This window comes from Pongo pygmaeus, chromosome X (assembly GCF_028885625.2).
Source record: "Pongo pygmaeus isolate AG05252 chromosome X, NHGRI_mPonPyg2-v2.0_pri, whole genome shotgun sequence".
NCBI classification, from domain to species: domain Eukaryota; kingdom Metazoa; phylum Chordata; class Mammalia; order Primates; family Hominidae; genus Pongo; species Pongo pygmaeus.
Window position 1 is genome coordinate 119,306,583 of NC_072396.2, and position 21,443 is coordinate 119,328,025.

Below are 21,443 nucleotides of genomic sequence, written 5' to 3' on the forward strand. Positions count from 1 at the left end.
AAAGGAGAGCTACTATACTCAAACACTGCCACAGTAATGAAAAAGTAGCCATAGGCAAATGAGTATGGCTGTTTTCTGATACAGCTTTACTTACAATCCCATACAGTATGTCAAATTTGGCTCCTGGATCATAATTTGCCAGCCCCTGCTCCAGCTAGATGATGGAAGGTGATCCCATTAACTCAGTAGTTCTCAACCTTCGCTGGACATTAAACTCACATGGGAAACGTTAAAAACTTCATTGCTCAGTCCATACCACAATATACCACATGTCAATTAAATTATAATATCTAGGGGGTGTGACCCAGGCGACAGTATTGTCTAAAGCTCACCTGGTAATGTTAGCGTACAGCCAAAGTTGAGAGCCACTGCACAAACTGTTGGATATTAGCGAAAAAGTGGGTTTAGAAGCAAAAATTTTTTAAAAACTCAGTTTTGAACATATTTAGTCCTATTGGGTTTATGAGATATATCCAGCAGAAATTCTAAGCAGGTAGGAAGATGGATAAAATATTGCAAGGGCTTGAACCTCAGGGGAGAGGTCTGGACTACAGACAAATCTGAGAGGCTTCAGCAGGTACACAGGTGTTATTCACTGAAGGCTTGACAGCTGGTGAAGACGTGCTAGAGACCACACAGTAGGCCATTCCCTGGGAATAATATTTAAAGGGTAAGCTGGGATCTTGTGGAGTTGGTGCAATGGAAAGCTTGGGCAGGTGTACAGGAACTGATTGTGCTCATGCACAGGTAAATATTGCCAAGCATACGCATACAAAACATGTAATTTAGGCTTAAACATAAATACTAACAGTGAAAATATGACCAGCTATAACCATAACTGACTTTTATTCATGCCAGTAAATACTACTGGAGAGGCCATGGAGAGAAATCGGCATCTGAGCTGGCAGACGACCAATCATCTGGCTCTATTCATTATTTTTCCCTGTGTGATTCTATTTCCTAAAACTGAAGACATTTTCAGAAGCCCTGCCAAGTACCCAACATCAAATTAAATACCAATCTCTCCAACAAAAATACACAAAACTTAAGTATTTATGGTAATGAGAATATATCTTTTCAACAATGATAGGCTGCTGCATAGTTTACACTGTGCAGTAGAAAGGTTTATGGTAATGCACAAACTGTAGAAATCGAATTTTAAATTTTAAAATAGTATGCAGAATTTATGGAAGGAGTTCCTAAACAAAGCTCCTAAAAAAAATCTCAATTGACAACCAGGCTGATTTAGAAAGATAAAAGATGTGAAAGACAACACACTTACACTCATGGATGACAGGTCTAAGACGAATGATGATAAAATTCTAAAACTGAATTATTAGTAATTCCATTCTAAAGGACATATGGAAATTAAATGATTAAATTAATAATTGTATGATGATGCTCATATGTTTTTATTGTTGGAAAAAAACCATGCATTAAATCAATAACAAAGAAACTGAAAAATGGATTGCATTTTACTCTCACTGAGCCAATTTCATATGATAAGTAAACATTTCAAATAATTATTAATATTATCTTTTCTCACCTCATCATTTTCATTGCCACTTGAACTCTTCCTCATTGATTTATACTGAAAAATATTTAAAACACATAATTTATTTTCCCTTGAACATATAAATTCTCTACTAGTAAATTATGTACAAGGTTCTTTCATATTTTGGTAGCTTTATTACATTACCTGATAACAAATTTAAGTATATAACAGGTGTAAACAGTCCTACTACTAATAACTAACAAAAATAATGCTTTCCATGTGCAAGGCATTGTTATAAGTACTTTACACAGATCAAGTAACATTTCTTTCTTAAGCCAAGCTATTTCCCATTCATTCAGGTGTGCAATCTGAGGGTTGTCTTAGAATTTTCCTTTTTCTTAATTCACTATATCCAATATGTCATCAAGTCAATTCTTTTTTTAATCTCTCTCAGACTTACTTCTTTGGAATTCTCACAACTACCACCCTTTTCCAGGCCCTCATTATCTTATACCTGGTCTATAATCTCACCATTCTAAGATGTCATTCATTATTAAGAAACCTACTGCTTTCATGTTAAAAAACACTACATTAAATATATATATTGATTGCTTAATAACTGTAATAATGATGACAGCTAACACTTGTACTAGTGCTTGCTATATGCCAAGCACTGATTTAAATGTCTTACATGTATTAACTCATTTAATCTTAACAACCCTACTACATAAGAACCATGCTTATATGTGAAAAAATGCTTCTTAGAGTCAAGAAAATACAGTATGACCACCACTGGAATTCTTACTTCTGACTCCTCTTCACTGCAAATGATCCTGCAAATCAGTGGCAGATTTTTTTTTTTTTTTTCGCTTTCAGCAGAATGAACTTCTTTTTTTTTTTTTCTTTTTTATTATTATCATTATTATTATTATTATTATACTTTAGGCTCTATGGTACATGTGCACAACGTGCAGGTAAGTTACATATGTATACATGTGCCATGCTGGTGCGCTGCACCCATTAACTCGTCATCTAGCATTAGGTATATCTCCCAATACTATCCCTCCCCCCTCCCCCCACCCCACAACAGTCCCCGAAGTGTGATGTTCCCGAACTCCAACAAATTTACAAGAAAAAAACAAACAACCCCATCAAAAAGTGGGCAAAGGACATGAACAGACACTTCTCAAAAGAAGACATTTATGCAGCCAAAAAACACATGAAAAAATGCTCACCATCACTGGCCATCAGAGAAATGCAAATCAAAACCACAATGAGATACCATCTCACACCAGTTAGAATGGCAATCATTAAAAAGTCAAGAAACAACAGGTGCTGGAGAGGATGTGGACAAATAGGAACACTTTTACACTGTTGGTGGGACTGTAAACTAGTTCAACCCTTGTGGAAGTCAGTGTGGCGATTCCTCAGGGATCTAGAACTAGAAATTCCATTTGACCCAGCCATCCCATTACTGGGTATATACCCGAAGGACTATAAATCATGCTGCTATAAAGACACATGCACACGTATGTTTATTGCAGCATTATTCACAATAGCAAAGACTTGGAACCAACCCAAATGTCCAACAATGATAGACTGGATTAAGAAAATCAGCGGCAGATTAACCTTCCATTTACAACTCATGACTGCCCTGTTGTAACACCTACTAACTTTCAGATTATGTCCAAACTTCTATGCCTGGCATTCAAAGTTCCTTTTTGTAAATTTTTTAAATTATTATTATTTTTACATTTGTATATACTTATATTTGTGGTCAATTTTTTTATTATACTTTAAGTTCTAGGGTACATGTGTACAATGTGCAGGTTTGTTACATATGTATACATGTGCCATGTTGGTATGCTGCACCCATTAACTCGTCATTTACATTAGGTATATTTCCTAATGCTATCCCTCCCCACTCCCTCCACCCCATGACAGGCCCTAGTGTGTGATGTTCCCCACCCTGTGTCCAAGTGTTCTCATTGTTCAATTCCCACCTATGAGTGAGAACATGCGGTGTTTGGTTTTCTGTCCTTGCAATAGTTTGCTCAGAATGATGGTTTCCAGCTTCATCCATGTCCCTACAAAGGACATGAACTCATCCTTTTTTATGGCTGCATAGTATTCCATGGTATATATGTGCCACATTTTCTTAATCCAGTCTATCATTGTTGGGCATTTGGGTTGGTTCCAAGTCTTTGCTATTGTGAATAGTGCCGCAATAAACATACATGTACATGTGTCTTTATAGCAGCATGATTTATAATCCTTTGGATATATACCCAGTAATGGGATGGCTGGGTCAAATGGAATTTCTAGTTCTAGAACCTCGAGGAATCACCACACTGTCTTCCACAATGGTTGAACTAGTTTACAGTCCCACCAACAGTGTAAAAGTGTTCCTATTTCTCCACATCCTCTCCAGCACCTGTTGTTTCCTGACTTTTTAATGATCGCCATTCTAACTGGTGTGAGATGGTATCTCATTGTGGCTTTGATTTGCATTTCTCTGATGGCCAGTGATGATGCGCATTTTTTCATGTGTCTGTTTTGAGAAGTGTCTGTTCATCTGCTTTGCCCACTATTTGATGGGGTTGTTTGATTTTTGCTTGTAAATTTGTCTAAGTTCTTTGTAGATTCTGGATATTAGCCCTCTGTCAGATGGGTAGATTGTAAAAATTTTCTTCCATTCTGTAGGTTGCCTGTTCACTATGATGGTAGTTTTTTTGGCTGTGCAGAAGCTCTTTAATTAGATCCCATTTGTCAATTTTGGCTTTTGTTGCCATTGCTTTTGGTGTTTTAGTCATGAAGTCCTTGCCCATGCCTATGTCCTGAACGGTATTGCCTAGGTTTTCTTCTAGGGTTTTTACGGTTTTAGGTCTAACATTTAAGTCTTTAATCCATCTTGAATTAATTTTTGTATAAGGTGTAAGGAAGGGATCCAGTTTCAGCTTTCTACATATGGCTAGCCAGTTTTCCCAGCACCATTTATTAAATAGGGAATCCTTTCCCCATTTCTTGTTTTTCTCAGGTTTGTCAAAGATCAGATGGTTGTAGATGTGTGGTATTACTTCTGAGGGCTCTGTTCTGTTCCATTGGTTCTATTTAATGGTCCCCTTTACATATGCAGCATTATCTTCCATAACCCTTGGAAAAATAGATAACCAATCTGATATCTCAACCACAACCCTTGGAAAAATAGATAACCAACCTGATATCTCAGCCAAAAACTGGGGGGTGAGCTGTATTAGGGGTAATAAATACAAAACGTATTCTTCCTCCACTGTCTCTCCTACGGCAACTATCACTAATCTAGCAGGATGTTCTTTCCAGGTGATCTCACACAGAATCTCAATATGCCTTCAACCCAGTGTGCCAGAGAGCCACTGAATGAAATTGGCATATGTGAAAAAATCCTATTTATCAGGCAAGACAATCACTGAAGTCACTTATTTTTGGTTTTAATCTATGTCAATGAAACAGTGATACTTGAGTGAATATGCTAACATTTATTAAGTGGTTACTCTGTGGCAAGTGTAATTCTAAGTATTTTTATTAATAAATAATTTAATAGTTATGAGCAGACCAGATTCTGCTCGCTCAAACGCCTTACTCCACTTCCTTGGCAACCACATCCAACAAACCCAATATGGCTGAGATTGAGAAATTTGGTAAGTCAAAATTGAAGAAGACAAAAAACACAAGAAAAAAATCCACTGCCTTCCAAAGAAATGACCAAACAGGAGAAGCAAGCCAGACAAATCATAATGAGGTATACATCATGAAAATGAACTGTACATTGCACAAGCATTGCCCTCATATTTTACTTCTTTTGGCTGATTAACTTTGCAAGATGCAAAGAGGTTGGATCAAGTTTAAATGACTGTGCTGCTCCTCTCACATCAAAGAATCAAGAGCTACTGAAAATGAAGACCGCTCTTGCCTCTCCCATCTGCCTGGCTGGCAGATAAGGAAAAGAATTTGAATGTTGGTGAAGGAAGAAGCAGGGTGGAATGACAGTGAAAGCTAGAGTAAACCAAGCTGGCCCAAGTGTCCTGCAAGCTATAAAATTCAGTTTAATCAGAGTATCAGGTTTTTTGTTCCAGTGATTTTATTTATCGGGATACACAATTTTTTAAATGTGCAAATACAAAGTTTCAAAATGTGCAGAAAAAGTTTGTGGCAACCCTGTATCAAGCAAGTCTATTGGTGCCATTTTTCCAATAGCACGTACTCACTTCGTGTCCATCAAATTTTGAGAATTCTCACAATATTTCAAACTTTTTCATTATTATCATATCTGTTATGGTGATCTGTGATAGTGATCTTTGATGTTACTATTGTAATTTTTGAGGGGTGACTCAAACGATGCCCATATAAGAAAGCAAACTTAATCGATAAATGTTGCATGTGTTCTGACTGCTCCACTAACCAGTTGTTCCCTATCTCCTATTCCCTGACACACAATAATATTGTAATTAGGCCAACTAATAATCCCACAATGGCCTCTTTAAGTGTTCAAGTGAAAAGAAATAGTATGTCTTTCCCTTTAAATAAAAAGCTTGAAATGATTAAGCTTAGTGAGGAAGACATGTAGAAAGCAGAGATAGGGTGAAGCTAGGCCTCTTGCTCCAATTAACCAAGCTGTGAATGCAAATAAGTGTTGAAGAAAATTAAAAGTGCTACTCATTCCAGTGAACATACCAAAAATAAGAAAGTGAAACAGCCTTATTGCTGATATGGACAAAGTTTGAGTGGTCTGGATAGAATAGCAAACCAGCCACAACATTCCCTTAAGACAAAGCCTAGTCCAGAGCAAGGCCCTTTCTTCAATCCTATGAAGTCAAGGTGAGGAAGCTGCAGAAGAAAAGCTGGAAGCTGTAGAGGTTGGTTGGTTCATAAGATTGAAGGAAAGAAGCTGACTGCGTAACATAAAAGTGCAAGGCGAAGTAGCAAGTGCTGATGTAGAAGCTGAAGCAAGTTATAGAGAAGATCTAGCTAGCTAAGACAATTGATGAAGGTGACTACACTAAACAACAAATTTTCTATGTAGACAAAATAGCCTTCTATCGGAAGAATATGACACCTAAGACTGCTGTAGATAGAGAGAAGTCAATGCGTGCTTCAAAGCTTCAAAGAACAGGCTGACTCTTGTTAGGGGCTAATGCAGCTGCTGACTCTAAATTGAAGCCAATGTTCATTTAACCATTCCAAAACTCCTAGGTCCCTTAAGAATTATGCTAAATCTATTCTGCCTGTGCTTTATAAATAGACCTGCAAAGCCTGGATGACAGCACATCTGTTTACAGCATGCTTTACTGAATATGTTAAGCCCACTATCGAGCTCAGAAAAAAAGATTCCTTTCATAATATTGCTGCTCATTTACAATGAGTCTAGTCAACCAAGAGTTCTGATGAAGATGTTCAAAGAGATCAATGTTTTCATGCACAACATCCATTCTGCAGTGCATGGATCAAGGAGTAATATCAACTTTCAAGTCTTACTATTTAAGTAATAACATATCATAAAGCTATTGGGGCCATAGATAGTGATTCTTCTGATGGGCCTGGGCAAAGCAAATTGAAAACCTCTGCAAATGATTCATCATTCTAGATGCCATTAGGAACATTTATAATTTATGGGAGGAGGTAAAAATGTCAACATTAATGAGAGTTTGGAAGAAATTCATTCTGATCGTCATGGACAATTTTGAAGGGCTCAAGACATCAGTGGAGGAAATAACTGTAGATGTGGTGGAAACAGCAGGAGAACTAAAAGTAGAACTTTTTTTTCTTTTCTTTTCTTTTCTTTTTTTTTTTTTTTGAGACAGGGTCTCACTTTGTCACCTGGCTGGAGTGCAGTGTCGTGATCTTGGCTCACTGCAGCCTTGACCTCCTGGGCTCTAACAATCCTCCGGCCTCAGCCACCCCCGACCAAGTAGAGGGGACTACAGGCATGTGCCACCATGACCAGCTAATTTTTTTGTATTTTTTGTAGAGACGGGGTTTTGCCATTGGCCCAAGCTGGTCTCAAACTCCTGAGCTCAAGGGATCCACCTACCCCAGCCTCCCAAAGTGCTAGGATTACAGGCATGAGCTGCCACACCCGGCCTAGAAGTAGAGCTTAAAGATGTGACTGAATTACTGTAATCTCATGATAAAACTTTAACAAATAAGGAGTTGCTTTTAATGGATGTGCAAAAAAAGGCGGGGATTTTTAAGGTAGAATTTACTCCTGGTGAAGAAGCTGTGAACACTGTTGAAATGACAACCAATGATTTACAATGTGACATACCCTTATTTGATAAAGCAGTGGCAGGGTTTTAGAGGATTGACTCCAATTCTGAAAGAAGTTCTACTGTACGTAAAATGCTAACAGCATCGCATGCTACAGAGAAATCTGTTGTGAAAGGAAAGTCCATTGATGTGGCAAACTAGAAATTGCCATATTCACCCAACTTTCAGCAACCACCATCAACATCTACGCAAGACCCCCCACCAGTAAAAAGATTATGACTCGCTGAAGGCTCAGATAATTGTGAGTAATTTTTAGCAATAAAGTGTTTTTAATTAAGGTATATCATTTTTTCATACATAATACTATTACACACTTAGTAGATTACAGAGCAATGTAAACATAACTTTTATGCACTGGGAAACCAAAAAATATTCATGTGACTTGCTTTATTGATATATATTCATGTGACTTGCTTTATTGAATAGATATTTGCTTTAATGACGTTGTCTGGAATCAAACCCACAATATCTCTTAAGTATGCCTGTACTGTTACACTCATTTATAAAGTTTTAAAAAACAAACTTAATTAAGGTTACATGACTTGACAAAGTCACATAGTTAATAGGTATCCAAGTAAGGACTGGAACCCAAGTGGTTTGATTCTATAAGCCCAGGCACTGTGCCATAAAATCATCTCTTGATATCTGCAAGGGATTGGTTCCAAGACCCCTACCCCCGCCTCACCCATGCCAAAATTCACAGATATTCAAGTCCCTTCCCTTATATAAAATGGCACAGTATTTGCATATAACCTCACATCTTCCTGTATAGTTTAAATCATCTCCAGATTACTTATAATAGTGAATACAATGTAAATGATATCTAAACAGTTGTTACACTATCTTTTTTATTTGTATTATTTTTACCTTTTTTTGCCTTTTTTCCCACATATTTTCAATCATGGCTGGCTGAATGCATATGGAACCTGCAGATACAGAGGGACAACTATACTCCCATTTCTAAACACTAATTAATAGGAATTTGCCAGAGATCAAAGGGCTAATGGGCATTCTCAGAAGAAGAAAAGCAAAAAGAACTAAGAAAGCACAGCCTATGTAGAAAACAAAGAGCAGTTTAATGAGGCTAGTGAGGAAAGTGAATTTTGGCAGGTAATGAAATATAGAAAAGGAAAGAAGGAATGGTCCACGAAGATTTTAACAAATCCAAACTTTATCTTATTGGTAATGGGAAGCTAATAAGAAATTTTTTGGATGATTTACAGTTTTACAGTTTTATTTAAGAGAAAATTTACAGATTTACAGTTTTATTTAAGGGCATTTTCTCACATTGTCTGATAATTATTTTTTATTGATACATAATTGTACATATTTATCAGGTACTTGTGATATTGTGATACATGCATACAATGTGTAATCATCAAATCACGGTAATCACCTCAAAGACATTTATCATTTCTCTGTGCTGGGAACATTATCAATATTTTCTTCTAGCTATTTTAAAATATATAATAAATTATTATTAACTATAGTCAATCTATGGTGCTACTGAACACTAGAATAAAGAAATTTAAAGCCAGAGAATTATCCAAGGGCTGAGAAAGGAGGACCATTAATCGGTTATCACAATTGCCTGGGCAAGAAAGTATGAGGGTTCCAAAAAGGGCAAGGGCAATAGAGATAGACATGAATTGCAGAAAGGATGCATATATTAGGGCTGATAACCCATTAGGTGATGGGAATGAGAAAGAAAAAGAATCAAGAAAGACTGAGGAATAGAGCTTAGACAACCGGGTAGATACCATTACAATTAACTAAAATAAAGAACAGAAAGGAACAGCAAGTTCCATGGTAGGGGATGGGGTAGATACTTAGCCTGAAATATATGTAGGGCATCCAAACAGTTAGAAACACAGATTTAGGGAACAGAAAAAAAGTTATAGGATGTAAATTTAGACACAGCAGAATATAAGAAACATCTAGAGTCATTAACACTCCAGAGAGAGCTTTTTAGAGTAATAAAATGAGGATCAGACCCTAAGAGCAAGCAGAAGAAAAGTTAGACAAGGACATCAAAATGATAACAAGGAAGAAAAATGAGATAGAAACCAAGATAGGAGTATCAAGAAGGAAGATGTGGTCATCATTGTCAAATGCTACACTGGGTTTTGCCATTAGTAGGTGCGTGTTAAAATCTAGCGAGGGGCTATTTCAATGGAGAAATGAAAGCGAATGCCAGATTGCAGTGGGTTAAGGAATGATCAGAAACTGGAGAACTAGAAAGTCTGGCCCTGGCCATGGTCAGGAGTTCAAGACCAGCCTAGCCAACAAAGTGAAACCCCGTCTCTACGAAAAATACAAAAATCAGCCGGGTGTGGTGGAGGGCGCCTATAATCCCAGCTACTCGGGAGGCTGAGGCAGGAGAATCGCTTGAACCTGGCAGGCAGAGGTTGCAGTGAGCTGAGATCGCGCTATTGCACTCCAGCCTGGGTGACACAGCGAGGCTCCGTCTCAAAAGAAAAACAAAGAAAGTTTAGCCCTAAAAGAGAGCAAAGAGATAAGGCAACAGCTAAAAGGGCAGTCAGGGATAATGGTAGTGTCAGGGCTCAGAAAATACTACCCCAAGATATGGCACCTTCAAGGTCACTCTCTGACCTTCTCCAGGCCCCCCTTTCTTCAGCCCCTCTTCCTCTCCCTAAGGCAGGTAATAGAAACTAGAATTCCCCGTCTCACAAAGCAAGCCATACAATCTAGAAAGGTCACTCTCTGACCTCCTCCCTTCTCCCTTTAAGATGCATGTGACAGGTTTCCTGCAGCATACCAAAGGAGAAGGAATGTCATAGACACAGAAAAGATTCTCAACAAACAGGCCCAGTTTGTTACCATTAGATCATACCCTTTTTTGTTCAATCACGTGTCTCCACAACTATTCATTTCTTTCATCAGACTTAGCATGAACATATGGTTTTCCCTGGGTCTTTGGGTCTTCATTTCTGAAGGATCCTGTGTCACATAAAAACCTGATTAAATTTTTATGCTTTTCTCTTGTTAATCCATCTTGTGTTATGGGGTGTCAGCTATGATTCTTGCAATGGGTAGGGAAAAGATATTACTTTTTCTTCCCTGTAACAGAGGTTTGAGCACATCTATAAGGTGAAAGGTAAAGAGGCAGGAAAGACATAGAAGAATAAGAGGATAATTGAAATGCAAAGAAATACAAGATGATATACTTAAGAACTTAGAAAATGGGAAATGTATTACTGTTACTAAACTACAATTCTAATTTAAAATACTCATTATACATGAAAACTTAGAAAGATGCTAAGTTTGCATTACTGCACATATTTAAATGTCTTGAAACTCCAAACCTAATATATACATAGATTTGAAAATACTCTCTAATTCCAAGTTTTTACTAATTCAACTCAGCTATCCCCAACTAGTATTAGTCTGAATTCTGAATTACTGAAGTTTTATTACATCTAAATTCAAATGTTACAATAAAGGCCTAGTTTAAAAACCAGAAAAACAGAAAGGTCAGTCCATCTCAGAAGCTTTTATATACATATACATATACCTATACATATACATATACATATACATATTTTTTGAAGCTAGTCAAGTGAAGCAGCGGGAGTGGAAAATAAAGAAATGTGTAATTGTGAGTAATTCATTGTAAACACCATTGAATTCGGACTAGCCTCAGAAGCTTATATTAATTTCAAAAGACAGACAACAACTTGTGCATAAACTCTGACTCAGAATAAATCAGGTTATTTTACAATCCCAGTGGCTTCTTTATTCCCGTATAAAACCAACAATGATCATAGAATATGTGTCAAAATATTTTCCAGGGGGTTAACCTTTAAATAAAAATAGTGTACTATACTTATGAAATCAATATGTATTTTATGAGTTATTATGTTTTATCACAATAGTAATGAGATACATTTGAAGACATATATGCCACTTAAATAAATCAATAATATTTAAAACTAACTGGCTAGAGATACTCTAATACTTTTTAACTGTTTTGTCTAGAAATCAATTATTAAATGCATTTAGAAATTCACTTGTGGCCGGGCACGGTGGCTAACGCCTGTAATCTCAACACTTTGGGAGGCCCGGGCAGGCAGATCACGAGGTCAGGAGTTTGAGACCAGCCTAGACAATATGGTGAAACACCGTCTCTACTAAAAATACAAAAATTAGCCAGCTACCCACAGTAGCCAACAGTGCAGGGAGAGAAAGCCTGTACACTTTGGGGAGGGAGAGCAGAGGGACTGGGGAACATTACATTGAACTTAGTGCCGCCCTGCCACAGAGGGGAACAAAGTTGTGCTGCACTCAACAAGCACCCAGGCATGGAGGGAGCATGTGGATCAGCCCTAACCAGATGGGAATCGCTCATGCCAGCAGCTTGAACTTAAGTTTCTCAGTAACCTCACCAATTGCAGGCCAAAGTACTCTGGGGTTCTAGGTAAACTTGAAAGGCAGTCTAGGGCACAAGGATTGCAATTTCCAGGCAACTCCTAGTGCTGCGCTAAGCTTAGAGCCAGTGTACTAGGGTGGCATGTGACTTAGGGAGACACCAGCAGGGGTGGTAAGGGAGTGCTTGCACCACTCCTCCCCCAACCCCAGACAGTGCAGCTCGCAGCAGTGAGAAAGAGACCCCTTCCTTTAACTTGAGGACAGGACAGGGAAGACTGAGGAGGACTTTGTCTTACCTCTTGGATACCAGCTCAGCCACAGTAGGATGGGGCACTGGCCAGAGCTGTGAGACCCCCATTCCAGGCCCTAGCTCCTGGATGACATTACTAGACATACACCCTGGGCAAAAAGGGAACCCACTGCCTTGAAGGGAAGGACCCAGTCCTGCCAGGAGTCATCACCAGCTGACGAAAGAGCCCTTTGGGCCCTGAATAACCAGCAGCAATACCCAGGTAGTATGCTGTGGGCCTTGGGAGAGACTGAGATGTGCTGGCGTCAGGTAAGACTTAGCACAAAACCAGCTGTGGTGGCTACATGGAGAGACTCCTGTTTGAGAAAAGCAGAGGGAAAAATAAAGGGGAATTTGGCACCTTAGGAATCCACTCAGACACAGTGAGGTAAGCAACAAGCAGTCTCTTGGAGTTCAGGAATCTAGGCCTCGGCTCTTGGGCAGCATTTCTGGACCTGCCCTAAGTCAGAATTCAGGGTGAGTCCCAGGCCTGGCAGCATTCACCACAAGCTGATTGAAGAGCACTTGGGCTTTAACAGAACATGAGCAGCGGCCTAGCAGAACCCCCCACGGGCCAGTGGTGGTGGTGGCCACTGAGATAGGTTCCTCTATCTGTGGAAAGGGGAAAGAAGAGTGGCAAGGACTTTGTATTGTGGTTTGAGTGCCATCTTGGCTGCAGTAGAATAAAACATCACTAATAACATTAAATGTAAATGAACTAAACTATTAAAATAAAAAGACATAGAATGGCTGAATAGATGAAAAAATAAGATGCAATGACCTGCTACCTACAAGAAACACACTTGAGGCCAGGTGTGGTAGCTCATGCCTGTAATTCCAGCACTTTGGGAGGCCGAGAGGGGTGGATCACGAGGTCAGGAGATCGAGACCATCCTGGATAACACGGTGAAACCCCATCTCTACTAAAAGTACAAAAAAAAAAAAATTAGCGAGGCATAGTGGTGGGCACCTGTAGTCCCAGCTACTCTGGAGGCTGAGGCACGAGAATGGCGTGAACCTGGGGGGTGGAGCTTGCAGTGAGCCGAGATCGCGCCACTGGGCGACACAGCAATACTCCGTCTCAAAAAAAAGAAAGCTTATTTTGCCAAGGTTGAGGATAGTGCCTGTGACACAGCCTCAGGCAATCCTGATGACCTGTGCCCAAGGTGGTCAGAGCACAGCTTTGGTTTTATACATTTTAGGGAGACACAAGATATCAATCAACATATGTAAGACAAACATTATTTCAGTCCAGAAAAGCAGGAAAACTGGAAGCGGCTAGGGGACTTCCAGGTCATAGGTAGATAAGAGACAAATGGCTGCATTCTCTTAAGTTTCTGATTAGCCTCTCCAAAGGAGGCAATCAGATATGCATTTATCTCAGTGAGCAGAGTGGTGACTTTGAATAGAATTGGAGGCAGGTTTCCCCTAAGCAGTTCCCAGCTTGACCTTTCCCTTTAGCTTAGCAATGTTGGGGTGAGGCCAAGGGGGGTGGATCACTTGAGGTCAGGAGTTCAAGACCAGCCTGGCCAACATGGTGAAACCCCATCTCTACTAAAAATACAAAAAATAAAAAATTAGCCGGGCATGGTGGCACATGCCTGTAGTCCCAGCTACTCAGGAGGCTGAGGCAGGAAAACTGCTTGAACCCAAGAGGCAGAGGCTGCAGTGAGCCAAGATCATGCCATTTCACTCCAGCCTGGGTGACAGAGGAAGACTCCACCAAAAAAAAAAAAAGAAAAAGAAAAAGAAAAAAGAAAAAAGAAAAAAAAAGAAACACACTTCACTTACAAAGATACACATAGACTGAGAATAAAGGGATGAAGAAAGATATTCCATGCCAATGGAAACCAAAAAAGAGCAGGTGTAGCTATACTTATATCAGACAAAATGGATTTCAAGATAAAAATGAACAAGAGACAAAGAAGGTCATTATATAATAAAAAAGGGGTAAACTTAGTCAGAGGATATAGTGATTTGTAAGTATATATGCACCCAATACTGGAGCACTCAGATATATAAAGCAAATATTATTGGAGCTCAAGAGAGAGATAGATCTCAATACAGTACTAGCTGGAGACTTCAACACCCCACTTTCAGCACTGGACAGATCTCCCAGACAGAAAATCATCAAAGAACCATTGGACTTAATCTGCACTATAGACCAAATGGACCCAACAGATATTTACTGAACATTTCATCCAGTGGCTACAGAATATATGTTCTTCTCCTCAGCACATGGATCATTCTCAAGGATAGACCATATGTTAGGTCACAAAATAAGTCTTAAAACATTCAAACAACAAAGAAGTTACTGAGATAACATCAAGCAACTTCTCTGACCACAATGAAATAAAAGTAGAAATCAATATGAAGAAGAATTTTGAAAACTATACAAACACATGGAAATTAAACAATATGCTTCTGAATGACCAGTGGGTCAATGAAGAAATTAAGAAGGAAATTGAAAAATTTCTTGAAACAAATGATAATACAAATACAACATAGCAAAACCTATGGGACACAGCAAAAACAGTATTAACAGGAAAATCCAGCTATAAGTGCTTACATCAAAAGAGAAGAAAAACCTCAAACAAATAACATAATGATTCATCTTAAAGAACCAGAAAAGGAAGAGCAAACCAAATCCAAAGTTAGTATAAGAAAAGAAACAGCCCAGGTGTCATGGCTCACACCTGTAATCCCAACACTTTGGGAGCGTGAGGTGGGCAGATCACTTGAGCCAAGGAGCTCAAGACCAGCCTGGGAAACATGGCAAAACCCCATCTCTACAAAAAATACAAAAATTAGCTGGGTGTGGTAGTGCCTGTAGTCCCAGCTACTTGGAAGGCTGAAAGGTGAAAGGATGGCTTGACCCTGGGAGGTCAAGGCTGCAGTGAGCCATGACACCACTGCACCTCAGCCTGGGAGAAAGAGTGAGACTCTGGTTTAAACAAACAAACAAACAAAACAAAAGAAATAATAAAGATCAGAGCAGAAATAAATAAATTTGAAGTGAAGAAAACAAAATACAAAAGATCAATGAAACAAAAATATGGTTTATTGAGAAGATAAACAAAATTGACAAACCTTTAGTCAGATTAAGATAAAAAGGGGAGAAGACCCAAATAAAATCAGAGATGAAAAAGGAGACATTACAACTGATACCACAGAAATTCGAAGGGCCACTACTGGCTACTATGAACAACTATGTGCCAATAAACTGGAAAATCTAGAGGAGATGGACAAATTCCTAGACACATAAAACCTACCAAAATTGGATCATGAAGAAATCCAAAATGTGAACAGGCCAATAAGAAGTAATGAGATCAAATCTGTATAAATAGTCTCCCAGTAAAGAAATGCCTGGGACCTGATGGCTTCACTGCTAAATTCTACCAAAAACTTAAAGAAAACCTAATACCAATCCTACTCAAAGTATTCAAAAAATTGAAGAGGAGGGAATACTGGCAAACTGATTCTACAAGGCCAGTATTAGCCTAATACTAAAACCAGACAAAGACACATCCAAAATAGAAAACTACAGGCCAAAATCTCTGATAAATATGGATGCAAAAATCTTCAACAGAATACTAGCAAATCGAATTCAACAATATATTTAAAAGGTCATTCATCATGACCAAGTGGGATTTATTCCAGGGATGCAAGCATGGTTCAACATATGCAAATCAATTGTTGTGATACATCATATCAACAGAATAAAGGACAAAAATCATATGACTATTCCAATTGATGCCAGACAAGCATTTGCTAAAATCCAACATTCCTTCACAATAAAAACCCTCTGATATGGTTTGCTTGTGTCCCCACCAAAACCTCATCTTGAACTGTAACTCACATGATTCACAAGTGTCATGGGAGATACCAGTGGGAGGTAACTAAATCATGGGGGCGGGTTTTTCCCATGTTGTTCTCATGATAGTGAATAAGTCTCATGAGACCTGATGATTTTAAAAATGGGAGTTTCCCTGCACAAGCTCTCTTCTCTTGTCTGCCACCACGTAAGACGTGCCTTTCACCTTCCACCATGATTGTGAGGCCTCCTCAGCCATGTGGAACTGTCAGTCCAATAAACCTCTTTCTTTTGTAAATTGACCAGTCTCGGGTATGTCTTTATCAGCAGCATAAAAATAGACTAATACACTCTCAAAAAATGGGGTATAAAAGAAATATATCCCAACATAATAAAAGCCAAAACTCATAGCCTTTCCCCTAAGATCTAAAAGATGACAGGGATGCACATTGTCACCACTGTTATTCAACACAATACTAGAAGTCCCACCTAGAGCAATCAGACAAGAGAAAGAAATAAAGGGCATCCAAATTGGAAAAGAAGAAGTCAAATTATCCTTGTCTGCACATGATATAATCTTGTATTTGGAAAAACCTAGACTCCACCAAAAAAAAAAATAGAACTGATAAATTCTGTAAAGTTGCAGGATACAAAATCAACATACAAAAGTCAGTAGCATTTCTATATGCCAACAGTGAACAATCTAAAAAAGAAATTTAAAAAATAATTCCATTTACGATACTCACAAAATTAAATACCTAGGAGTTAACCAAAGAAGTAAAAGATCTCTACAATGAAAACTATAAAATACTGCTGGAAGACATTGAAGAGGACACACAAATATGGAAAGATATTCCACATTCATGGATTGGAAGAAACAATATTGTTAAAATGTCCATACTACTCAGAGCAATCTATAGATTCAATGCAATCCCTATCAAAATACCAATGGCATTCATCACAGAAACAGAAAAATCAAGCCTAAGATTTAGATGAAACCACAAAAGACCAAGAATGGCCAAAGCTCTTCTGGGAATAAGGAATAAAACTGGAGGAATCACATTACATGACTTCGAATTATACTACAGACCTATGGTAATCAAAACATCATGGTACTTGCATAAAAATAGACACACAGACCAATGGAACAGAACAGAGAACCCAGAAACAACTCCACACACCTACAGTGAACTCAATTTCAACAAAGCTGCCAAGAACATACACTGGGGAAAAGACAGTCTCTTCAGTAAATGATGCTGGGAAAACTGGATATCCATATGCAGAAGAATGAAACTAGGCCCCTATCTCTTGCTGTACACAAAAATCAAATCAAAATGGATTAAGGACTTAAATCTAAGACTTCAATCTATAAAACTGCTACAAGAAAACATGGGGGAAAGTCTCCAGGACACAGGTCTGGGCAAAAATTTCCTGAGCTACCCCATAAGCGCAGGCAACCAAAGCAAACATGGAGAAATGGGATCACATCAAGTTAAAAAGCTTCTGCACAGCAAAGGAAACAAGAAAGTGAAGAGACAACCCACAGAATAGAAGTATCTGCAAACTACCCATATGACAAGGAATTAATAACCAGAATTTAAGGAGCTCAAGCAACTCTTTAGGAAAGTATCTAATAATTAGATTAAAACATGGGTAAAAGATGTGAATAGACATTTCTGAAAAGAAGACATACAGATGGCAAACTGGCATACGAAAAGGTGCTCAACATCATTGATCATCAGAGAAATGCAAATCAAAACTACAATGATATATCATCTTACCCCAGTTAAAGTGGCTTATATCCAAAAGACAGGCAATAACATACTGGTGAGGATGTGGAGAAAAGGGAACCCTCGTACACTGTTGGTGGGAATGTAAATTAGTACGATCATTATGGAGAACAGTTTGGAGGCTCCTCAAAAAACTAAAAATACAGCTACCACACAATCCAGCAATCCTACTGCTGGGTATATACCCCAAAGAAAGGAAATCAGTATATCAAAGAGATATCTGAACTTCCATATTTATTGCAAAACTATTCACAATAGCCAAGATTTGGAAGCAACCTAAGTGTCCATCAATAGAAGAACAGATAAAGAAAATGTGGTACACATACACAATGGAGTACTATTCAGTCATAAAGAAGGAGAGTCTGTCATTTGCAACATGGATTGAAATGCAGGTCATTATGGTAAGTGAAATAAGCCAGGCACAGAAAGACAAGCACCACATTTTCTCACTTATTTGTAGGATGTAAAAATCAAAACAATTGAACTCATAAAGATAGAGAGTAGAAGAATGGTTACCAGAGGCTAGGGAAGGGTAGTGGGGGAGTAGAGGGTAGGTGAAGATGGATAATGGGCATAAAAAACAGAATAAATAAGACCTAGTTTTGATAGCGCAATGGGGTGACTATAGTCAATAATAATTTAATTGTACATCTCAAAATAACTAAAAGAGTGTAATTTGATCATAACACAAATGATAAATGTTTGAAGGAATAGATACCCCATTCCCCATGATGTGATTATTGAACATTGCATGCCTTTCAAAATATCTCATGTATCCCATAACTATATATACCTAATATGAACCCAAAAAATTAAAAATTTAAAATAAAAAAAGATGTTTAATAAAATACTTCCTGGCATCATGAATTTCACTGAAATACAGTGATTTTATTTTGGCTATAAGAACACTAAATTTTATATACTAGAATAATAATCTATACAATAGTGGCCTGGGAATCTAAAAGAGTCGATGTAACTTTCCTACCATGATTTACTTACTAACTTAACCTGACCCAATTTGTATTCTTGCTCACATAATCTAGCCAATATGTTGAAACAGTTTTACCTAGTTTCAGGGACTTACCTGAAAAAAATACTATCCAAAATTAGCCTTCAAAACTAAGAAGAAATAGAGTTGGATTTCTTACATACACACACACACACACACACACACACATTCAATAAATACACTGAATAACCATGACAAATAATTTACCATGGGACAGAAACAAAGAAATCCTGTGCCTCAGTCATTTATATGTATTAAGATAAAGTTGCACAAAAGTTCTGTACATTTCGTCACATTGCAAAACCTACAAGAGCCACCATTGAACAAGCTCAGTGATAATCTGATATAAATCTCGAGTGTAGTGTATTTTACTGTTTAATGAACTATAAATCCAGATTAGCTTTAATAATACAACCTACCAATAGCCCTTTCAATTATCGGGAGATAGGTGATTAAGAGAAATTTCCTTTTTGGAAGAAAGTAACTTCATAGAAGCTGCTGATGTTTTAGTCATGAAAATATTGACAATTCTGAATAATAGTGTTGATTTAATTTAGGAAACTGTATGTCAGTTTTATATTTTCTTGACATCTTAGGAAAAAAAACTAGTGACATACTCATTTTACTATGTCCTAATACTGGCACCTTCTGACAATTTAGGAGAACTACACATGTCCTTAAAACATTTCCCAGTGACTGAAGCTTATCTTTGCACCTAATTTACTAAGGAAAAAAATTAACATTTGTTGAATGATGATTATGTAATGAGCACTTCAAATATTATATCATTTGATCTCTTTTAATAACTTTATAACATAACTAATATTATAGAAGATGTTTATTTTATAAAAAATAAAATACCAATAAATGATGCTATGAAACCAAATAATTATGTTTTTAAAATGCTCAGTTTTTAAAATGCACATTTTTAAAATGTGGCCTCTATTAAGACATCTTGAGAAGTCCACTTAAGTTACTGTAAAACGTTTTTTAAACACTAAAAGTGGGCCAAAAATGTCCGTAATCTCAGCACTTTGGGGGGGCCTAGGTGGGAGGATCTCTTGAAGCCAGGAATTTGAGACCAGCCTGGGCAACATAGTAAGATCTCACCTCTACAAAAAATTTTAAAATCTGTAGGGCACTGGGGGACATACCTGTAGTTCTAGCTACTGGGGAGGCTGAAGCAAGAGGATCACGTGAGCCCAGAGGATGGCCTGAGCCCAGGCATTTGAGGCTGCTGTGTACTATGATCATGCTATTGCACTGCAGTCTGGGCAATAGAGAGAGACTCTGTCTCTTAAAAAAAAAAAAAATTAAAAACCAGTAAAACTGTGTTTGTTTGAAAGTGTTTGCTGATTTGATATTAAGCTATACACAGTAGATAAAGAGGCAGCCTAGCATAGGCTTTGGGTTCAAATCTCAGTTCAGTTCTCAAAGCAGTGAACTGAAGAATACTGCTTTGCATCTCTGTGCCTTAATTTCATCATCTGTAAAACAGAAATAATCATAATTGTACTTACCTCATAAGGTTGTTACGAGGATTAAATGAGTTGATCTTTGTGAAGTCTTAGGACAGTGCCTGGCACTTAATAAGTGCTATGTAAGTTTTTTGACAAATAGTCAGAATTGGTATTGTTACTATGATAAAGGAGAACTGGTTTTGTTATACTACGATATTGGTAGTATACTAAGAATTTGTATTGATATACTACAATAAAGGAGAGCAAATAAATATTAAATTTCTTTTATTATATGAAATACTACTAAAATTTCCCCCATATCATCAGTCATTCACTAAGTTTTATCTACAAGCAAATTTTATTCAGTGCTTTGTTCAAGGTCCAATGAACTAAAAAGGGAAACTTTAAAATAATGCTGGAATGTAAACACAATTACAGATGTATAAAGGGTTAGGATAAATAAACTTTCACTATTATTGACCAGGGTTCTACTTAGAATGTCCTTCCCTTTTTCCTCATGTCTTTTGTTTCTTCGTTATCTCTTATATTGACCAGGAAATGTAAGACTCATTAAAAGGATTCAGTATTTATTTGTTGAAGGCTTAAATTTACCACAGATCCACTAAGACATATAACAGTTTTGTTTTAGTCATATGATACTATTTACAAATGTATGTTACACACCCATACATAGAAACAAACAAATGTGCATACAGACCTATTTCTACCAGAGAAAAACAGAGAATATAATCCTATTTATTAGTGATATAAACTTGAACTTACCTACAATGTAGACTAGTACTATGTTTTTAGATAAAATTACTATTATCATCTAATAATAGGCTTTGGGAAACATAAAACGTGTACAAAGACAACAAAATTTGCTATTCATGG

At 37.6% G+C, this 21,443-nt stretch overlaps 1 protein-coding gene across 4 annotated transcripts in view; it reads right to left on the bottom strand.

Annotated features, from left to right (window-relative positions):
- LRCH2 (leucine rich repeats and calponin homology domain containing 2) overlaps positions 1–21,443 on the bottom strand; it is a 149,286-nt gene that overhangs the window by 14,892 nt on the left and 112,951 nt on the right. For 3 of the 4 annotated variants that reach the window (XM_063660855.1, XM_054472341.2, XM_054472338.2), the window contains one exon: positions 1,547–1,591. The exons of the other annotated variant lie outside the window; for it this stretch is intronic. In XM_063660855.1, the coding sequence (XP_063516925.1) occupies positions 1,547–1,591 (45 nt within the window). The remainder of the gene's footprint in view (positions 1–1,546; positions 1,592–21,443) is intronic. 4 annotated transcript variants of the gene reach the window in all.